This window comes from Cervus canadensis, chromosome 4 (genome assembly GCF_019320065.1).
Source record: "Cervus canadensis isolate Bull #8, Minnesota chromosome 4, ASM1932006v1, whole genome shotgun sequence".
Taxonomy (NCBI): domain Eukaryota; kingdom Metazoa; phylum Chordata; class Mammalia; order Artiodactyla; family Cervidae; genus Cervus; species Cervus canadensis.
In genome coordinates, this window is record NC_057389.1 from 73058857 (window position 1) to 73078009 (window position 19153).

Below are 19153 nucleotides of genomic sequence, written 5' to 3' on the forward strand. Positions count from 1 at the left end.
AACATTCTTGTTTTTCTAGTGGAAAATAAATCAAACATTTAGATAGCTCTGATGTGGTTTTTTTTAATTGGTCACTCCTCTTTGGAGACTTAATTAAGATTAAGAAAAAAACTCCCTCTTGAGATATATCATTTTTGCTCAACTTTGAACATATGATTAGCTTGCACAGTAATTTGTAAATCAGTTAGCGTCCCACATATCTTAGGAATGAACTACTTCAAAGAATAAACAGATTTTCTAGATTAACAAGAAAGAACAAATTAACTTAGTGTCTTAAGAATACGATACTTTTGATATGCACAAGGAATTAAATTTGAAGACTATCTAAATTTTTATCCTAAAAATTATCATCAATAATCTAGCTTATTTTAAATTTACCAAAACAGTTTTCTAAGTGTCAATACCAACTCAACAATCTCAATTATTATAAAGTAATAGGAACTAGCATGTTTCACTTTTACCTAAAAAACCTGCAGGCTGATTTACCCTGCTGCTGAGGCAGACCAGACCACAGTGACGTACATGAGACCCAGATTAAAAAGCAAGTATCTATGAGGCGCAGGCAGTTAATCAGAGATGAATGAAGCAGGATGGACTGGGAGCAATGATGACCTGGACAGATCATACCCAATCTAAAGGCACAACCAATACTCAGGATGGTAGCCCCAAAGCTGCTAGATCTCCCCATTCTTACAGAAACCAGAAATTGGATTCTGATATAACACATCTTCATTTTTAACTATTAGCAACTAATTTCAAACTGGTAAAAATACAGTTTTAAACAAAACATCTGTGGGCTGCCAGCTTGTGGCTCCTGTGTTCTTCTTAAACACCTACAGTCCTCTGCTTCACTTTCTCATGTTTTCATTCCCATCACCTTTTTCTCCTGAATATTCAAGCCTAAAGAATACAGAAAAGGTTAAGACATGGAATAAGGAAACAAGATGTTATTAAAGGGTACAAACTTGGAAGCAGAAGATGAATAAATGCTGGAGATCTAATGCACAGCACTGTGATATAGTCAACAATACTATATTACATACTTCAAACTTGCTAACAGACTACATCTTAAAACTTCTCAGCACAAAAAAGGAAATGACAATTAGGTGACAATAGCTAACCACTACCAGGGATAATCTTACTGAATATATAAATGTATCAAATCAACAGGCTGTATACCCTAAACTTATATAATATTGTACACCGACCAAATGTATCTCAATTTATGTTAAAAAGGAGCTGTGTGCATGGTAAGTCACTTCAGTTGTGCACGACTGACTCTTTGAGACCCTATGGACTGTAGCCTACCAGTCTCCTCTGTCCCTGAGATTCTCCAGGCAAGAATATTAGAATGGGTTGCCATGCCCTTCTCCAAAGGATCATCCCAACCCAGAGATCGAACCTGTGTCTCTTATGTCTCCTGCATTGGCAGGTGGGCTCTTTACCACTAGTGCCACCTGGGAATCCCAAAATAGAAGCTAGAGAACACTAATGCTCAGGCATCCTGTTACTAAGCTTGACGTAAACATACTTCTTCATGGTCCAACTCTCATGTCCATACATGACTACTGGAAAAACCATAGCTTTGACTAGACGGACGTTTATCAGCCAAGTAATGTCTCTGCTTTTTAATACGGTGCCTAGGTTGGTCATAGCTTTTCTTCCAAGGGGCAAGCATCTTTTAATTTCATGGCCGTAGTCACAATCGGCAGTGATTTGGGAGCCCAAGAAAGGAAAGTTTGTCACTGTTTCCCCATCTATTTGCCATGAAGTGATGGCACCAGATGCCATGACCTTAGTTTTTTGAGTGTTCCATTTTAAGCCAGCTTTTTCACTCTCCTCTTTCACTTTCATCAAGTGGCTCTTAAGTTCCTCTTCTCTTTCTGCCATAAGGGTGGTGTCATCTGTATATCTGAGGTTATTGTTATTTGTCCCAGCATTATGATTCCAGCTTGTACTTCATCCAAGCCCAGCATTTCACAGGATGTACTCTGCATACATAAGTTAAAAAAGCAGGGTGACAATATACAACCTTGACACACTCCTTTCCCAATTTGGAACCCGTCCGTTATTCCATGTCCAGTTCCAATTGCTGCTTCTTGACCTGCATACAGATTTCCCAGGAGGCAGGTCAGGTGGTCTGGCATTCCCATCTCTTTCAGAATTTTCCAGTTTATTGTGATCCACACAGTCAAAGGCTTTGGTATAGTCAATAAAGCAGAAGTAGATGTTTTTCTGGAATTCTCTTGCTTTTTTGATGATCCATCAGGTGTTGGCAATTTGATCTGTGGTTCCTCTGCCTTTTCTAAAATCAGCTTGAACATCTAGAAGTTCTCAGTTCACATACTGTTGAATCCAGATTTGGAGAATTTTGAGCAAAGTTTTGCTAGCCTGTGAGATAAGTGCAATTGTGTAGTAGTCTGAACATTCTTTGGCATTGCCTTTCTTTGGAACTGGAATGAAAACTGACCTTTTCCAGTCCTGTGGCCACTGCTGAGTTTTCCAAATTTGCTGGCATACTGAGTGCAGCACTTTCACAGCATCATCTTTCAGGATTTGAAATAACTCAACTGGAATTCCATCACTTCCACTTGCTTTGTTTGTGATGCTTCCTAAGGCCCACTTGACCACATTGCAGGATGTCTGGCTCTAGGTGAGTGATCGTACCATCATGATTATTGATCATGAAGATCTTTTTTGTATAGTTCTTCTGTGCATTCTTGCCACCTCGTCATATCTTCTGCTTCTGTTAGGTCCATACCATTTCTGTCCTTTATTGTGCCCATCTTTGCATGAAATGTTCCCTTGGTATCTCTAATTCACTTGGTGTCTAATTTTCTTTTCTGTGAGAGTTGGACCATAAAGAAAGCTGAGCGCCAAAGAATTGATGCTTTTGAACTGTGGTGTTGAAGAAGACTCTTGAGAGTCCCTTGGACTGCAAGATCAAGCCAGTCAATCCTAAAGGAGATCAGTCCTGAATATTCATTGGAAGGACTGATGCTAAAGCTGAAACTCTAATACTTTGGCCACCTGATGCAAAGAACTGACTCACTGGAAAAGACCCTGATGCTGGGAAAGATTGAAGGCAGGAGGAGAAGGGGATGACAGAGAATGAGAAGGTTGGATGGCATCATTATAGACATGAGTTTGAGCAAGCTTCGGGAACTGGTGATGGACAGGGAAGCCTGGGGTGCTGCAGTCCATGGGGTCACAAAGGGTCAGACATGACTAAGCGACTGAACTGAAGTGAAACATACTTCAGCTTAAAGAGTATGAAAACAGAGCTACTCCTGCAGCTTTAATAGCTCCGCTTCAACTAGTGACTACATCCACTCTGCAATCAAAATAATAAGGCTTCTTCAGCAAGCGTGGAGTGTAGAGCAAAGAGTCAAGCGCTTGCAGGAGCTTGGGAGACAAGCGGACTGGAGCCAGAGACCCAGCTCTGCTACCTGATTGTTACCTCCACCTTTTCATCCTTCAAAAGCTAATGATGTCATCAACTCCAGAAGGCTGTTACGGGACAAAAATAAAATAACAAATATAAAACACCTCATCTCGGTGGATAACCTGCTGATGACCAGTATCTAATAAATGGGTGCTATTTATATTGATGTGGTTTCACATAATCCTTACAACTTTGTACTTCTGAAAGAAGAAAGCACTGGAGATAGAAAAATTATGTCTCAGGGCCTGTCTGTGTCAGTTTATATATATGTTGTCCCTGCTGTCTTCCTCCCTCAGACACATTAAAAAATTCTCTGTACTTATTTTTATAACCAATGATTTGCAAGTGGTTTCCAACTCTTGTCCTCAGGCAGGAATATCCACAGAAGACATAAAAATATAATTAAGATGTTTGGCATCTTTACTACAATGAGGCTCTAACTCTTCCCAGTCAAGCCTTTACCACTGTATCACTATTCAGTTTGCATTTTTCTTAATAAAACAGAGTATAAATTATGATAGCTAAAAGCCACCCACAGAAGTCAAATTGACACCTCCATTCAAAAAAAAAAAAAAAAAACCACTTCAGTGGCTACTTTGTCGGGCTCTAGTGCTTTAGGATTAAACTTCCTGCTGATGCTTAGTCCCTTGGTCATGCCCAACTCTTTTCAACCCCATAGACTATAGTCCACCAGGTTCCTCTGTCCATGCGATTTTTCAGGCAAGAATACTGAAATGGGCTGCCATTTCCTTCTCCAGCAGATCTTCCCGACCCAGGGATCCAACTCATATCTCCTGCACTGCAGGCAGATTCTTTACCCGCTAAGCCAAAGAGGAAGATTAGAAAAGTCAAAGTGGTTAGTCACTCAATCATGTCCAACTCTCTGCAACCCCATGTGCATGGAATTCTAACTTCTAACAGCTTATTTGGCCCTTCCCAAGAGAACCACCATCAACCTCTGCAGCCTCACTTCTCCTTCCTTTCTGCCAAGCTCTCCAAATACACCGTGCTGATACAGTATACTCCTGTACATGCTGCTCCTTTTAACAGGGACATACTTTTCATAAAATCTGTAACCTGCAATACCAAACTAGTATGGATCTTTTATAGGATATTTCATTCATATTTTGTTGTGGAATCCAGAGTCGCAAAACACACCTCGGAAGACATTCAAGACAGTGGAGTACAGCTTATTACGCCAGCGGGTCCAAGAGGAATCACTTCCCACAAGGACCCTGATGTTTCTGAGAGGCCCAGTTTTATATCCCACTCCCACGTGACTGGTTATATGTTAGCAACCTCTTTGTTGTATATGACTGAGTTTTACAGTAAGTAGGTGCTAGAAGAACAAACAATTAAAGTTAAGGGGGAGAGGGGGACAATGGTTATATATCAAGGGGGGATGTCTCCATGGTTAATCTAACAGGGGCAGCCTGACCTCAACTACAATCTCCATTTGCCATCTGTAGGGAGGGAATTCTCCAGGAGACCTGGTTTCCATTAGCAACAGTTTCCTCACTCTTGGGCAGGGTTCAGGCCCAGTTTACATCCTATCTTTAAGACGGGTGACAGGCCTCAAGAGGGAGTCTCTCCTACTTTCCTCACACCGGCCCCAACATTTAAGATATGCTGTATTTCTAACGAGCAAGATTCTGCTGAGAATTTAAATTGAGTTTACACTTCCTGAACAAAACCAATCTCTAGAACTCTTTAGGCAGTGACAATTATAGTAGTGTATTTAGAGAAATGAATAGCGTTTTAAGTATTAAAAAAGGGCCAAATAATTGTGACGTACTGATCACTCAAAACTAAAAATGCATTTCAATTTTAAAAACTATTATAAGCATAACAGTAAAGAAGTTCACTCAGGCAACTAGCTGAGACCCTAACAGCCTAATGAAATAAAATATAAACAGCTATAAATTAGTTTATATTTTATTGGTAACACCTAAATATTCTCCTATTTCTAGAACTGTATCCTAACCAATTAAAACAAATAAAATGCATAACGTGCCAAGGGAAAGAAGAGTCTTTAAAAGGTAGAAAATTTCACCAGAAAATGCAAAACACAGAAATGTCAGAGTGGATTATAATTCTAAAGTATTAACTAAATAAAACTGAAAACAAGCTAAAATACAGTAACAGTAGATCAGGTTAGAGGGTAGAGAGGAATGAAAAGGCAGAGCCAAGAGGATTTTTAAGGCAGTTAAAACATTCTGCATGAAACTATAATAGCAGATAAAGGTTATTACAAATTTGTCCAAACTTAAAATATGCACACCACCAAGAGTGAACCCTAATGTAAACTATGGACTTTTAAGTGATAATGATGTGTCACTCGAGCCCATCAATTGTAACAAATGTACCACTCTGGTAGGGGATGTTGATACCTGAGAAGCTATGCTTGTGGTGGGGGGATGGAGGGGGCAGAGGCCACATGGGAAATCTTTGTACCTTCCTCTCAATTTTGATACCAATCTAAAAGTGCTCTAAAACACAAAGTCTATAATGGGGCAAGGAGAAACAGATCAGAAACATTATAAATTTTTGCTAACTACAGAAGACTAATTTTTAAACTATTTCAACTAGCAGTTCTGAGTAGACTAAAAGCTATATAATAAAGCTAGCATAATTTATCTCTGGATTTATATTTGAAACATTTTTCTTTCAGCATTCTAGTAGACCTCTTTGCTGCATTTTTAAGTGTTATCATCTAACAACTTTAGACAACTTATTTAAATAAATTGTATTCACATATCCCTCTCTTCTAAAACACAGTCTCTTCTACACACAAACTACTCACCTTTGTCAAAGATCTACTGAATATCTACTAGACATAGTACAGTCAGAAAATATAAAAAGATCCCTACACTCAAGATTCTGACTCTGAGGTCTTTTGATTCAGCCCTGGGAAAAGGTCAAATGGTAAAGAATAGCAACCAGTCTGTCCTGCTCCCCTTCTCGAAATGCTTTTCTCTTGGTTTGAATCATTTTTATCGTTTAAGTATCAAAATAAGTGCTATCTCTTCAGAAATCTTTCCTGACACCATCCTGCTATTTTCTATTACAGCATCCCACTTCTCGCCTTCATTGCTGTTCCTTTGTGTTTTTTTCAATCTGTAACCACATATTTGGTTGCTTTTTTACTGTCTGATCATCTGTAACCAACAACAAACTAAACAATCTATGTGGACAAAGCCTCCAACCGTATTAATAATTAGCAAAGTACTCCATACACAATAATTAAATGAAGACATACATCTCTTGCTCCAGAGAAGAGTCTGATGTAGAGAGACCAATGTAGAGGTGATAGCTTAACCATGAAAACTGGTAAGATCATCTGTGGGAAGTGTATGGGATTAGAACAAGAGAATCTAGAACAAAGACCTTGAGGTGGCCCAACACTGACAGTTTGAATGGAACAGGCAAAGAAGACTAGGACAGAAAAGTCAGATAAATCACAGAGAAACCAAAGAAAGAATGTTTCAAGGAATATTTCAATTGCAGAATTCTCCCAAGAGGTCCAGTAAAAATTGAAAGGCTCCATTAGCTTTCATTCCATTAAGGTTAATGGTAGGACTTCCCTGGTGGTCCAGTGGCAAAGATTACATGCTCACAATGCAGGGAGCCCAGGTTGATCCCTGGTCAGAGAACTAGATTCCACATGTCACAACTAGGAGCTTGCATGCCACAACTAAGGATGCCATATGCCACAACAAAGATCAAAGATTCCTCATGCTGCAACTAACACCCGGAAGAGCCAAATATAATAAAAATAAATACAAACTTTTTAAAGCCTATATTAATATTACACCAGAAAAGAAAGTTATTTTTAAAAATAGTACATCTGTATAACATGACATTCTAACAAGCAGGGAGAACAGTCCTCACAATCGTGAAAGTACATTAAGCATAACTCAATCAGGCAGACAATGCTGATTGCTGGTTATTAGTTTAACAAACGGAGAAGGCAATGGCACGCCACTCCAGTACTCTCGCCTGGAAAATCCCATGGACGGAGGAGCCTGGTAGGCTGCAGTCCATGGGGTCGCTAAGAGTCGGACACGATGGAGCGACTTCACTTTCACTTTTCACTTTCATGCATTGGAGAAGGAAATGGCAACCCACTCCAATGTTCTTGCCTGGAGAATCCCAGGGACAGCGGAGTCTGGTGGGCTGCCGTCTATGGGATCGCACAGACTCGGACATGACTGAAGCGACTTAGCAGCAGCAGCAGTTTAACAAAGTCTCCTCATTAGACAATAAGTAGCCCAGTGAGCTCAGAGACATGTTCTATCCATGTCTAGGTTCCCAGAAACCTAGCACGGTGCCTGGCACACAGTAGGTGCTCAATAAATATTTCTAAGTGAATTCATAATTCTGAATCCAATCTCAACTACCTTAATAGCCACCTTGATTGTCTCTCTCCTCTAATCCATTTTATGTTTTTGTTTTGACCGTGAGATGGCTGTGTCACATAAGCAAAAAAGTGTTTTTACAAATATTACTGTTATTACGCCTTTCTTCCTCCACCAGACACTTGCTTCCTGACAGCGAAACTTCTGTCCGCTCATCCCATGACCCGCTAGTGTCTTGCATGAATTAAGGGTAAGTAATCCTGAACCTGGAGAAGAGCCTTCTTACTAAAAGAGCTGTGGCTACTTCACAGTGATTTGAACGTCAACCAGTGGACCCTGCAGCTCCAAGCGCGGAGATGAGAGACAACGCTCGCCTGTCCGCAGTCGCAGCAGCCGCCTCCCCGGCAGGGGGCGCTGCAGCGCGCCCCCACCCCCCGCCCCCCAAGTCCGCCGCCGGCCTCAGTTCCCGCCCCCGCCCCAGCCCGGCGGTCACCTGCAGTGGCTGCACTCGGGCCTCCGCTCCGCCGGCTCCACTGGCAGGTCCCACAGCCCGTCCGCACTGGCCCCGCACGCCTCCGCGTCCAAAACAGACGCCGCTGGCGCTGACCCGCCCACCCGCGGCTCCTCCTCCTCGGGCGTCTGAGTCCTCAAGGTCCCAGGCAGCCACGCGACGGGGTCCCTGGGTGTTCGCGCCTCTTTGTGCGGCTCCATGGCAGGCGCTCAGGGCCGGCCCTCACATCGCTTCACTGCTGCCGCCGGGGGGCGCCACAAGCTGAAGAAACCGTCCCGCGCCGCACGTCGCCACGCACGCACGCCACGTACGGAGGGCGGGTCTCCGAAGCCCCGGCGGGAGACCCCGCCCCGCTGCGGGGAAGGAATGAGCCCATTGGTTTGTGCCCAGTGGAACAGTTCACCTAGAACCCGGAAGGAAAGTGTGGTTGTCCTGGAGCTACTGAGGTTAGGGAAGTGTCTCTGGGGCAAGTAAAAGAATCTCTTCTGAAAACATCTCAGGTGGCAAAGTTGTACTTTCCTTATTTTTAACCCCTTCAAAAGTGAAAGTAAAGTGGAAGTCTGCATATTCCGCCTTAGGATGGCAGTTTAAGAATTAATAGCTGGGTGAGTGCGCACAGTCGCAGCCGCTTATGTACTTGATAGTTTCAGGCCAGCATGGGAAAGTTTGCACCGACTGTAAATTGGATTCACTGCTGGTCTGCTTCAGCGGATTTCCTACTCTGGAAGGTCAGGAACCTGTGCCCTGTGACTTGTACTTGGTATTTCCCATAGCAAACATGCATTTTACGCTAAACACTAAATATTTCTTTAAATGAGGTTTTTTGTGTGTTTTGTTTTGTTTTCATTGTCCGAGGACCCTACGCTCAAGAGGCAATAAGAGAGCTGAGATTTCATGGAGAGGAAAGAAAAGCCACAGAAAGATAACTACTTCGCCTAAGGTTTTACAGCTCTGAAAAACAGCAATATAGCCCGCAGTTTTTTAAAAACTAACATTAACTTCACTTAAGAAAGAGACTACTTCTTGCCTTATATGGGTGCTGCTTGTTGTCACTTATTAATACTTTGTTACTTCTTCCAGCATTCAACGTTTTAAACAAAAAAAGTTTTCACCAGTCATATGAATTAAGTTTTGCAATGACAATTATCTTGATTCTTGAGCTACGAAAGAGTAAATATAAAATAGATTTATCACTGATAGTAATAGAACAGTACTGTATTTCTTAAAATGTTGATCTCACTATGACATTTTTAGTCATCTTAAAATCAAGCTTGTATATAGAATACAGGACAATTGTTTTCAACTTTCCTGCATTCTTTTCCCCTGAAAATGGTACCTGTCATTTATTTTGGAGTACTCAAAGGGAGGATAGAAAAAAGGCTGAAAAACCTGCCTGGTGATGAATGTGGGATGAGAGAAAAAACTGGAACTTAATACCAGTTGGAGTTGGGAGATAATGAAATCCTAGAGACTGTAGAAAAGGAGGTGAATCAGAAAACAAAGAAATATGGATGCAATTTAGATTAGAGAACGAACTCTTTAACTTCTAAAAGTCTCCTGTGACAACCCTTAAACTCTGATCTCCAATCTCAAGATGTGAAATGTTCTGGCAAGTCATTTAAGGTCCCTCCAGACTCCCAACTATGAATTATGTGAAGGAAATTAAGTTCTAACAAGCCTATTTATATTTGGTTTTCTCTTTTAACACCCCACATGAGATCATTGGTTGTACCCATCAAAGAATTAAAAATCCAACCATTTATTTCTACTACTTCTGCCCTGATTCAAGCCTGTGTCATCTCTTGCCTAGAATATTACCATAAACACATTTAAGTGGGCCCCTGCTCCATCCTTGTTTCTCTACAGTTCATTCTCCCAGAGGTTGACCAGAATCAGAGAAAACTCCCATGCAGGTGGGATAGAGCCAGAGTTTAATAAAAAGAGTCATTTTTCCCCCTGAAAAGCAAGAAATTCACCCAATGTCCAATTTATGAATCCTGACTTTAAGAAGCCTGAAAAAAATGTATCACACACCCAGCCAGCTGCTATTTTATGTGAGTTTACCAGCCTGGGACAGACTTCAATACCAAAATAAAAATCATCAGTCACCAAACCTCTGAGAAATTCCAAGGCACCGGGAAGGTAAGCGAAAGTTCCTTTAAGAGATAAAACCAACTTAACAGTGCATCAATGTTAACAAAATAATCTAAATTTTATATTTTATTTTAATTTATATTTTATTTATCTCCCAACTCCTAGTAACCAGATCATTATGCTCTTTGTTTCAAGGGAGTCTGAGAGGTTAAAACAGATTAGAGACGACCTCAATATCAGGCCTGATGTGTGTGCACATGTGTGCGAGGGATGAGATGGATGTGTCCTTGGGAGACATTGTTAGACTGTTAGAGGGAAGATTTCCCTGAGAAGGGGACAAAAGGTTACCAAAACCCCATTCCTAACCCCAAGTGCTCCCAGGTAATGATACCACACCCAGATGGGAGGAATGAGGGCATGACTTCCTGGATGCCTAGAGGAAATGAACCCTAGATTCCAAGTTTTCCAGCCTCGTGAAGATTCTGCTGCTGCCACCAAGTTATATGTGACCAAGAACCAGGGACTATGGTGTTTCATTGATAGCAAATGATTACAGAAGGTCCAAGGGGGCCTCCTTGGTATTTTGGCTCATAGTAAGATCCTTGACACCCTTGGGACCTTGAGTGTCACTGGTATGAGAAAGGGCCTCAATAATGTCTCGCAGTAAACATCCTGGAAGCCCAGAAGAACAAGGATTCAGTATTGGATAAACAGGGCTTCCCTGGTGGCTCAGCAGTAAAGAAAGCACCTGCTAATACAGGAGACATGGGTTTGATCCTTGGGTCGGGAGGAGCCCCTGGAGAAAGAAATGGCAACCCACTCCAGTATTCTTGCCTGGAAAATCCCCTGGAAAGAGGAGCCTGGCAGGCTACAGTCCTTTGGGTCAAAAAGAGTCAGATACACCTTAGCGACTACACAACAGCAGCAACAATTGGATAAACTTTTTTTTTTTTTTTTGGTTGGATAAACTTTTATTTAAATGAAGTAAAGACAATGGAATTTCCCTGGAGGTACAGTGGCTAAGACTGTGTTCCCAGTGCAGACACCCTAGGTTCGATCTTTGGTCAGAGAACTAGACCTCACATGCCACAGCTAAGAGTTCATAGACCACAGCTAAAAGCTCCTGCAAACCAAGACATAAGATAGAAAATCCCACGTGCACCAACTAAGACTTGGCACAGCCTAATAAATAAAAATACATTTTTTAAATGAAGTAAAAAATAAAATATTCCTTATATTCATTTTCTATTGTGCTGTAACAAATTACCAAAGTCGCTCAGTCATGTCTGACTCTTTATGACCCCATGGATTGTATAATCCATGGAATTCTCCAGGCCACAATACTGGAGTGAGTAGCCTTTCCCTTCTCCAGGGGATCTTCCCAACTTAGGGATCGAACCCAGGTCTCCCACATTTCAGGCAGAGTCTTTACCAGCTGAGCCACAAGGGAAGCCCAAGAATACTGGAGTGGGTAACCTATCTCTTCTCCAGCGGATCTTCCTGATCCAAGAATCAAACGGGGTCTCTTTAATTGCAGGCAGCTTCTTTACCAACTGAGCTATGAGGGAAGCCCGGCTTAGTGGCTCAGTACATATTTATTAACTTGTAGTTTTGTATGTCAGAAATCTGACACGGATCTCACAAGTAAAATCTCGGTAGTGGCAGGCAGCATTCCTTTGGAGGCTTTCAGGCAGAATCTGTTACCTTGCTTATCATTCGGCTTATTGGCAAAATTCAGTTCTTAGTGGTTATCATTCTCTGGCTGAATGTCAGCTGAGGGCTGTTCCCATCTTCTAGAGGTCACCCATGTTGACTTGTAGGGGAAACAAACTGTTACATTTATTAAACTTTTTTAAGGTTTGTGGGGGCCCACAGCAGACCACCGGAAAGTGTGCCTCAATGACATATTGATTATTTTGAAGTGAACTTCAGTTACTTAAGGCAAGGCCAGTGCAAGAGGGACACCCTCACCCTTCCTTCTGTTGCCCTGAAAGCAGATTATGTACCTCTCATGTGAAAGGTATACTCCCCACATCGAAAGGTAAAAGGACATACTTCTCACCAAAGACTGAGAATTCAGGCCTAGAACTCTATGTAAACAAGCCTTGTTACTTCCTTAATATAATACCCCAAGCCCAAATTCTGTTTAGATTCCTTGCTAATTGGGCACCTAAAATCTAAGTTTTCTTTCTCCAGTCAATTCCTCACAGATACACTGTTTCTTTGTCAAAAAAAAAAAAAATGTTTTTTAAACTGCCTGCTTTGGCCACTTTTTAAAGTCCATTTCTGTGGAACCTCCATGCAAATGAATTAAAGTTTGTTCTTTTTTCTCCTGTTAATCATTCTGTGTCAAATTTATCATTAGCCAAGCCACAAGAACTCCACAGGAGTAGAGGAAGAAATTTCCCCCTCCCCAAAAGCTGGTAGTCACCCTAAAAGGAAATTCCTTTGCCAACCTGAATGGTAAGCAAGGAAATGGACTCTGCCTTAGAGGCTATTTTTTTAAATTTTAATAATAAATCTAAATTTTCCAATGAAATCTTTAATTCTTATTTTGGTTAAATGGATAACTGAGCATTGTTTTACAGAGACCTGTTTGCGCAAGCAGTTTAAGACATTTTTGATATTTTGACAAACTTCCCCAGTGACTCAGATGGTAAAGAATCTGCCTGCAATGCAGAAAACACAGGTGCAATCCCTGGATTGGGAAGATCCCTTGGAGAAACGAATGGTGACCCAGTCCAGTATTCTTGCATGGAGAATTCCATGGACAGAGGAGCTTGGTGGGCTACAGTCCATGGAGTTGCAAAGAGTCAGACACAACCAAGTGAGTTTCACTTTCATTTTTTCACTTTCCCAAAAATCAAATTCCAAATGAAGTCTTTTTGACTTTGGAATATGAAATATTTAAAGGCCCATGAAATATCTCGAAAATGTGTTCTCTCTCCTTATAAAAAGAGAAATTAAGCTAATTAGGTATATTTGGTATGTTAAATTACATGGGAAGGGTTGTCAAATAAAAAGTAACATTAAGCCTTCTTTATATTTTGTGCATATAGATATGAATTATAAGTGTTCCAAAAATTATGTGAAATTCCTGGAAGTTATATATGTTCTGACATGAAGTGTTGTCTGTCATCAAAACTGAGGCTCATACTAAAGGGACTGAACCCCAATATCAGGGAAACGACCTGACTGTCACTCAGAGGCATGAACACCAGAATCTGTGTAGATTTTGGCTCATGTGAATGAACTCATTTCTGCTTCTGGAAAAAAAAAAATTGACTGCTTATTGCCAGACTTTTGTCATGTTAATATCCTTGGACCATAGCAATGGTCTGCTCCTGAATCAGAGAAAGTAAGATGGGTAAGCAACAGCTATAAAATAAAAAAGAGTTCAGTTATGGGAAACCCAAGACAGCCAGTTAATTTTTCCCAGCTCCCTGGCAAATCTCATTTTTCTTTTTGTTGCATTCCTCACTCACAATTCACTCAGTATGACTCAAATTGTAAACAGACATTGCTAGGAAGATTTCTATCAAACTGCAAAAACCGGGACTTCCCTGGAGTCCAGTGGTTAAGACTCTGCACTTCCACTGCAGGGGGCACAAGTTCAGTCTCTGGTTGGGGAACTAGGATCCTGCATGCTGTGCAGGGGGCCCCACCACCAAAAAAATTAATAAATAATAATGATAAAGTTTTACACATAGTGTGTGACAACTTACAAAAATCATTTTTTAAAAAAATACGAATAAAACTGCAAAACAGTACCAGCAATGTCTGGCAGTTCAGGTCCATAACTGTGGGAAAAAACTACTCTTGTCCCCAGACACCTCAGACCTCCTTTCCCTGGACCCTTGGAACACCTAAAACTGGACTTCATTCAACTGCTACTTAGCATGGGTTATCAATATGTTCTTGTTATTATCAGTATATGTATGTTTTCCCCATAGGTCGAGGCCTTCCCTTAGCACAAGGCTGATGCCCTCATATTGGCAAAAAGACAGTTTTTTAAAATGTGTTTTCCTCTTGGGGTTTTCCAGTGATCAAGGTACCCAGTTCACTGGGCAAATCATACAAGCCTTAACAAAAACCTTGCAAACTTCTTGGAATTATCACTGTTCCTGTCACTCTCAATTATCAGTCAAGGACAACAGAACTAGTGGGAAAACTGAACTCAAAGAAGAACAAGAATTAATTATATGGGATTGAATGAACTAATGAATATGGTTACAGTTTTTATGACGTTTTGTCTAAAATATTCATACTCGTGTTCAGTCGTGGCCAAGTATTTGCGACTCTATGAACTAGAGCCTGCCAGGCTCCTCTGTCCACAGGATTTTTCAAACAAGAATGCTGGAGTGGGTTGCCATTTCCTACACCAGGGGATCTTCCTGACCCAGGGAATTAACCCACATCTCTTATGTCTCCTGCATTAGCAGGTAGAGTCTTCTCCACTGTGCCACTTGGCAAGCTGGTCTGAAATATGACTAATATTTAAACCTTTTGTTTTCCAGATTCAAGGAAATTTTGTAAAAATTTGGTGAATTATACCTTTGTAAGCAGAATTGAAACACTTACCTTTTTCTCTCTACCTGATCCCTCCAGAATTCAGAAACTCTCAATGAGTATCCTTATTTTTTGGCAATATAGTTATTTACGTAAGTTCAATAAGAATCTGTTCACCTTAAAACAGAACACAATTGGAAACACTGATTACATTACCAAGGCTTTGACTAGAATGGTCTTTTCTTTTTTGGCTGCACCTTGAGGCTTGCAGGATCTCAGTTCCCCAACTTGGGATCAAACCTGATCCCCCAGAGCCTGGCAGTGAGAGCTTGGAGTCCTAACCATTGGACCACCAGGGAACTGCCAAGAATGGTCATATGTGAGACAGACCCTTGTAGATTCAGACATGACCAGGCAGCTTAAAGGAACTAAGATTGACTTTATGGAACCAATAAAGCTCCCTGTAAAAACAGCCCAATATTAATACCTTGCTTACAGTTATCCCAGCAGCCTTACCAGGTGAGTAAGGAAGGTCACATACTATCAGTACAGGAAATGCAGGATATTGAGGGGACCTCAAGAAAGGAGGAATTCACCCAAATCTATAGTAATTACAGGATAGTCTGATAAGCAAGTCTTTGATGTGGCTTCCTGGCCTCAAAAGACGTTAAAAGTTCAATCTGGAGATTCCTTGTAAAAGTTCAAGCAAAATAGGTTTAAAGGATCCTACATGGTTAGTCACTATTCTTGCTAGACTTATATAAACACTCAGTTCAAGTTTATTAACTCTAGACATAGTTTGTAATCAAATTCGTCTTAATTTGGCTACCTTAGTAGAAATTAGGGTGATTTTAGAGAGAAAATTGTGTCTCAATAATAATTCATACATATAGGTATCAGATTTTATTGCTATTAACTTTCCTTGAGGTTTTATCATTTACCTAAAAACTAGACTGAATTTTTAGAGTTTCCTCCAGTATTTGACTACAACTCTCTAAACTAACTTTTCCAATTTTCTCCCATCCTTTTGACTTGGAATCACTGAAACCTAAAACTATTCCTGGAGCCCCGCAAACCAAAGCTAAACAACTTGACATAAACTTCAGAGAAATTGCCACAACAGCTTATACTTAAATAATGTTTGTGCCTGTTGCTATATGAGTCACTCAGAAAGTTTACCAACACCCAATGACATCATCAGAGATGTTTCAAACTGCAAAAGACGCTGGGACATTGATAATCTAGAAGTCCTCTTGACTGACTGCCCTCTGGGCTCAAAAACTGGTTTATAATCTCCAATTTTTAACCTTTATTTTTCTTTTGTTTCCATAGAAATGCTACTTATTAAATACCTGACTCTCTGCACCATAGACCTAGCATTGGGAGCCCATCTGCCTGACTGTCTCCTGAAATGAGATACATGCATGCATGCATGCTAAGTCACCTCAGTCATGTCCGACTCTGTGCGACCCCATGGACGGCAGCCCACCAGGCTCCCCTGCCACGGCATTCTCCAGGCAAGAATACTGGAGTGGATTGCCATGTCCTTCTCCAGAAATGAGATACAATTATTGAAAAAGATCTGTCCTTTTCACTGAAACTGCTTCAGTGAAATGGAAGACTCTGAGAACCTGCTCTCTCTCTCTCCATGGTCATCAGTTCAGCTTTGAGTATGTGAAACTTCCAGTTAAGTTTCAGATGAGGGAATTGTTGGGGCCCAGATAAAACTGCCCAAATTGTGCCTCAATGGCGAATTATTTAGAATTAAAGTTACTTAAGAAACAGCCAACACAAGAGGACACTCTGACCCTCCTTCATGTCTCCCTGGAAGCAGGAAATCCATCACTCAGTTGAAAGGTATACTCCCTGCATCTGGAGGGGGAAGGACACCTTGTTGCCAAAAATAGTGAATTCCAGACTCTAAGCCTATATAAACAAACATCCTTACTTCTTTAATTCACTACCTCAAGCCGAAACTCCATTTAAATTTTTCACTAACTAGACACCCAAAACTTGAGTTTCATTGTCCTGTGAATTCCTCACAAATTTATTGTTCTTTCATTTAACAGATATAAAAAAACTGCCTGCTTTGACCACTTACCAGATCTCATTTCTATGGGACCTCTATGCACATGAATTTAAATGGTTTCTTTTTCCCTGTTAATCTGTCTTTTGTCAATTTTATTGTTAGTCCAGACACAAAAATTCAAGAAGGGTAAAGGGGGAAATACATACATATATACAATGGAATATTACTCAGCCATTAAAAAGAATGAGATTATGCCATTTGCAGCAACATGGATGGATACTGAGAGTGTCAAACTGAGTAAAATAAGTCAGACAAAGAAGGAGAAATATCATATGACATCCCTTATATGGGGAATCTAAAAATAAATGATACAAACTTACAAAACAGAGACTTATAGACTTAGAAAATGAACTTATGGTTGCCAGGGGGAAGGGATAGTTAGGGAGTTTGGGAAGGTCATATGCACGTTGCTATGTTCAAAGTGGATAACCAACAGGGATCTACTGTATAGCAAGCACGTGGAACTCTACTAAGTGTTATGTGCCAGTCTGGATGGGAGGGAGATTTGGGGGAGAATAGATACATGTATGTGTATGACTGAGTCCCTTCACTGCTCACCTGAGACTACCACAATGTTATTAACCATCTAAACCCTAATACAAAATAAAAAGTTTAAAAAAAAAATGACAAGGGCCTAAAAGAGTAAAGACTCTGGAAGAAACTTTGACCTTCCCCTTAAATGCCTGAAAGAATGTAGGTGGTAGATGACCTTTTCTAGTTAGAGATCTATGGAATAAACTAGATTCGGTAGACAGAGCAGATCCCACTAACGTCTGTTTGTTAAAATTTCTCTGGGTCCCATTGCTCTGCATGGCCCAGCAAACATTTGTACATCAGATATTTGCTTTGTGGTGGTGGTTGTTGTTGTTTGATCGCTCAGTCCTGTCTGACTCTTTGTGACCCCATGAACTGCACCACCACACCATACCAGGCATCCCTGTCCTGGGATCTCATCTCCTGGACTTTGTTCAGACTCATATCCATCGAATCAGTGATGCCATCCAATGATCTCCTCCTCTGTCTTCTTCTCCTGCCCTCAATCTGTCCCAGCATCAGGGTCTTTTCCAGTGAATCAGCTCTTTGCATCAGGTGGCCAAAGTATTGGAGCTTCAGCTTCAGCATCAGTCCTTCCAATGATATGCAGGGTTGATTTCCTTCAGGATTGACTTGCTGTTCAGGAAACTCTCAAGTCTTCTCTACCACCACAATTCAAAAGCATCAGTTCTTCAGTGCTCAGCCTTCATTATGGTCCAACTCTCACATACATGACTACTGGAAAAACCATAGCTTTGACTAGATGGACTTCTGCTTTTCTACCTAGAAGTTGATTGCCTTCCTCCCCTTTGAAATCCTAAACCACTATTTCAGCATCCTCCATTGTGTTTAGCTGAATGTTATGTAAGGTTAGGGTTTCAGCCATTTTGGGGAGTTACTCAGTTTTCCTGAGTCTGTCTCATGTGTACATGTTATTAAAGTTGTATTTGATCTTCTCCTGTCAGTGTGCTGATACAAATTCTTATATCAGCCAGAAGAACATAGAAGAAAAGAGGAAACCCTCTTCCTCTCAGGGCTTCCCAGGTGGCTCAGTGGTAAAGAATCTGAAAGTGAAAGAGGAAAATGAAAAAGCTGGCTTAAAACATTCAAAACACTTAGATCATGGCATCTGGTCCCATCATTTCATGACAAATAGATGGGGAAACAATGGAAACAGTGATAGACTTTATTTTCTCGGGCTCCCAAATCACTGCAGATGGTGACTTCAGCCATGAAATTAAAAGATGGTGGCACCTTGGAAGAAAAGCTACGACCAACCTAGACCGCATATTAAAAAGCAGAGACATTACTTTGCCGACAAAGGTCCATCTAGTCAAAGCTATGGTTTTTCCAGTAATCATGTAGGGATGTGAGAGTTGGACCATAACGAAGGCCGGTCACCAAAGAATTGATGCTTTTGAACTGTGGTGTTAGAGAAGACTCTTGAGAGTCCCTTGGACTGCAAGGAGATCAAACCAGTCAATCCTAAAGGATATCAACCCTGAATATTCATTGAAAGGACTGATGCTGAAGTTGAAACTCCAATACTTTGGCCACTGATGCAAAGAGACAATTCATTGAAAAAGACCCTAATGCTGGGAAAGACAGAAGGC

General features: G+C 40.9%; 1 protein-coding gene across 3 annotated transcripts in view; it reads right to left on the minus strand.

Moving 5' to 3' along the window:
- The window catches only part of DTWD2 (DTW domain containing 2), a 75792-nt gene extending 67193 nt beyond the window's left edge, over window positions 1–8599 (minus strand). For all 3 annotated transcript variants that reach the window (XR_006269038.1, XM_043465861.1, XM_043465860.1), the window contains exon 1: window positions 8297–8599. Coding sequence is in view for 2 of the 3 variants with exons in the window: in XM_043465861.1 (XP_043321796.1) it covers window positions 8297–8514 (218 nt within the window). In the remaining variant the exon portion in view is untranslated. The remainder of the gene's footprint in view (window positions 1–8296) is intronic.
- Window positions 8600–19153: the final 10554 nt, after the last annotated feature.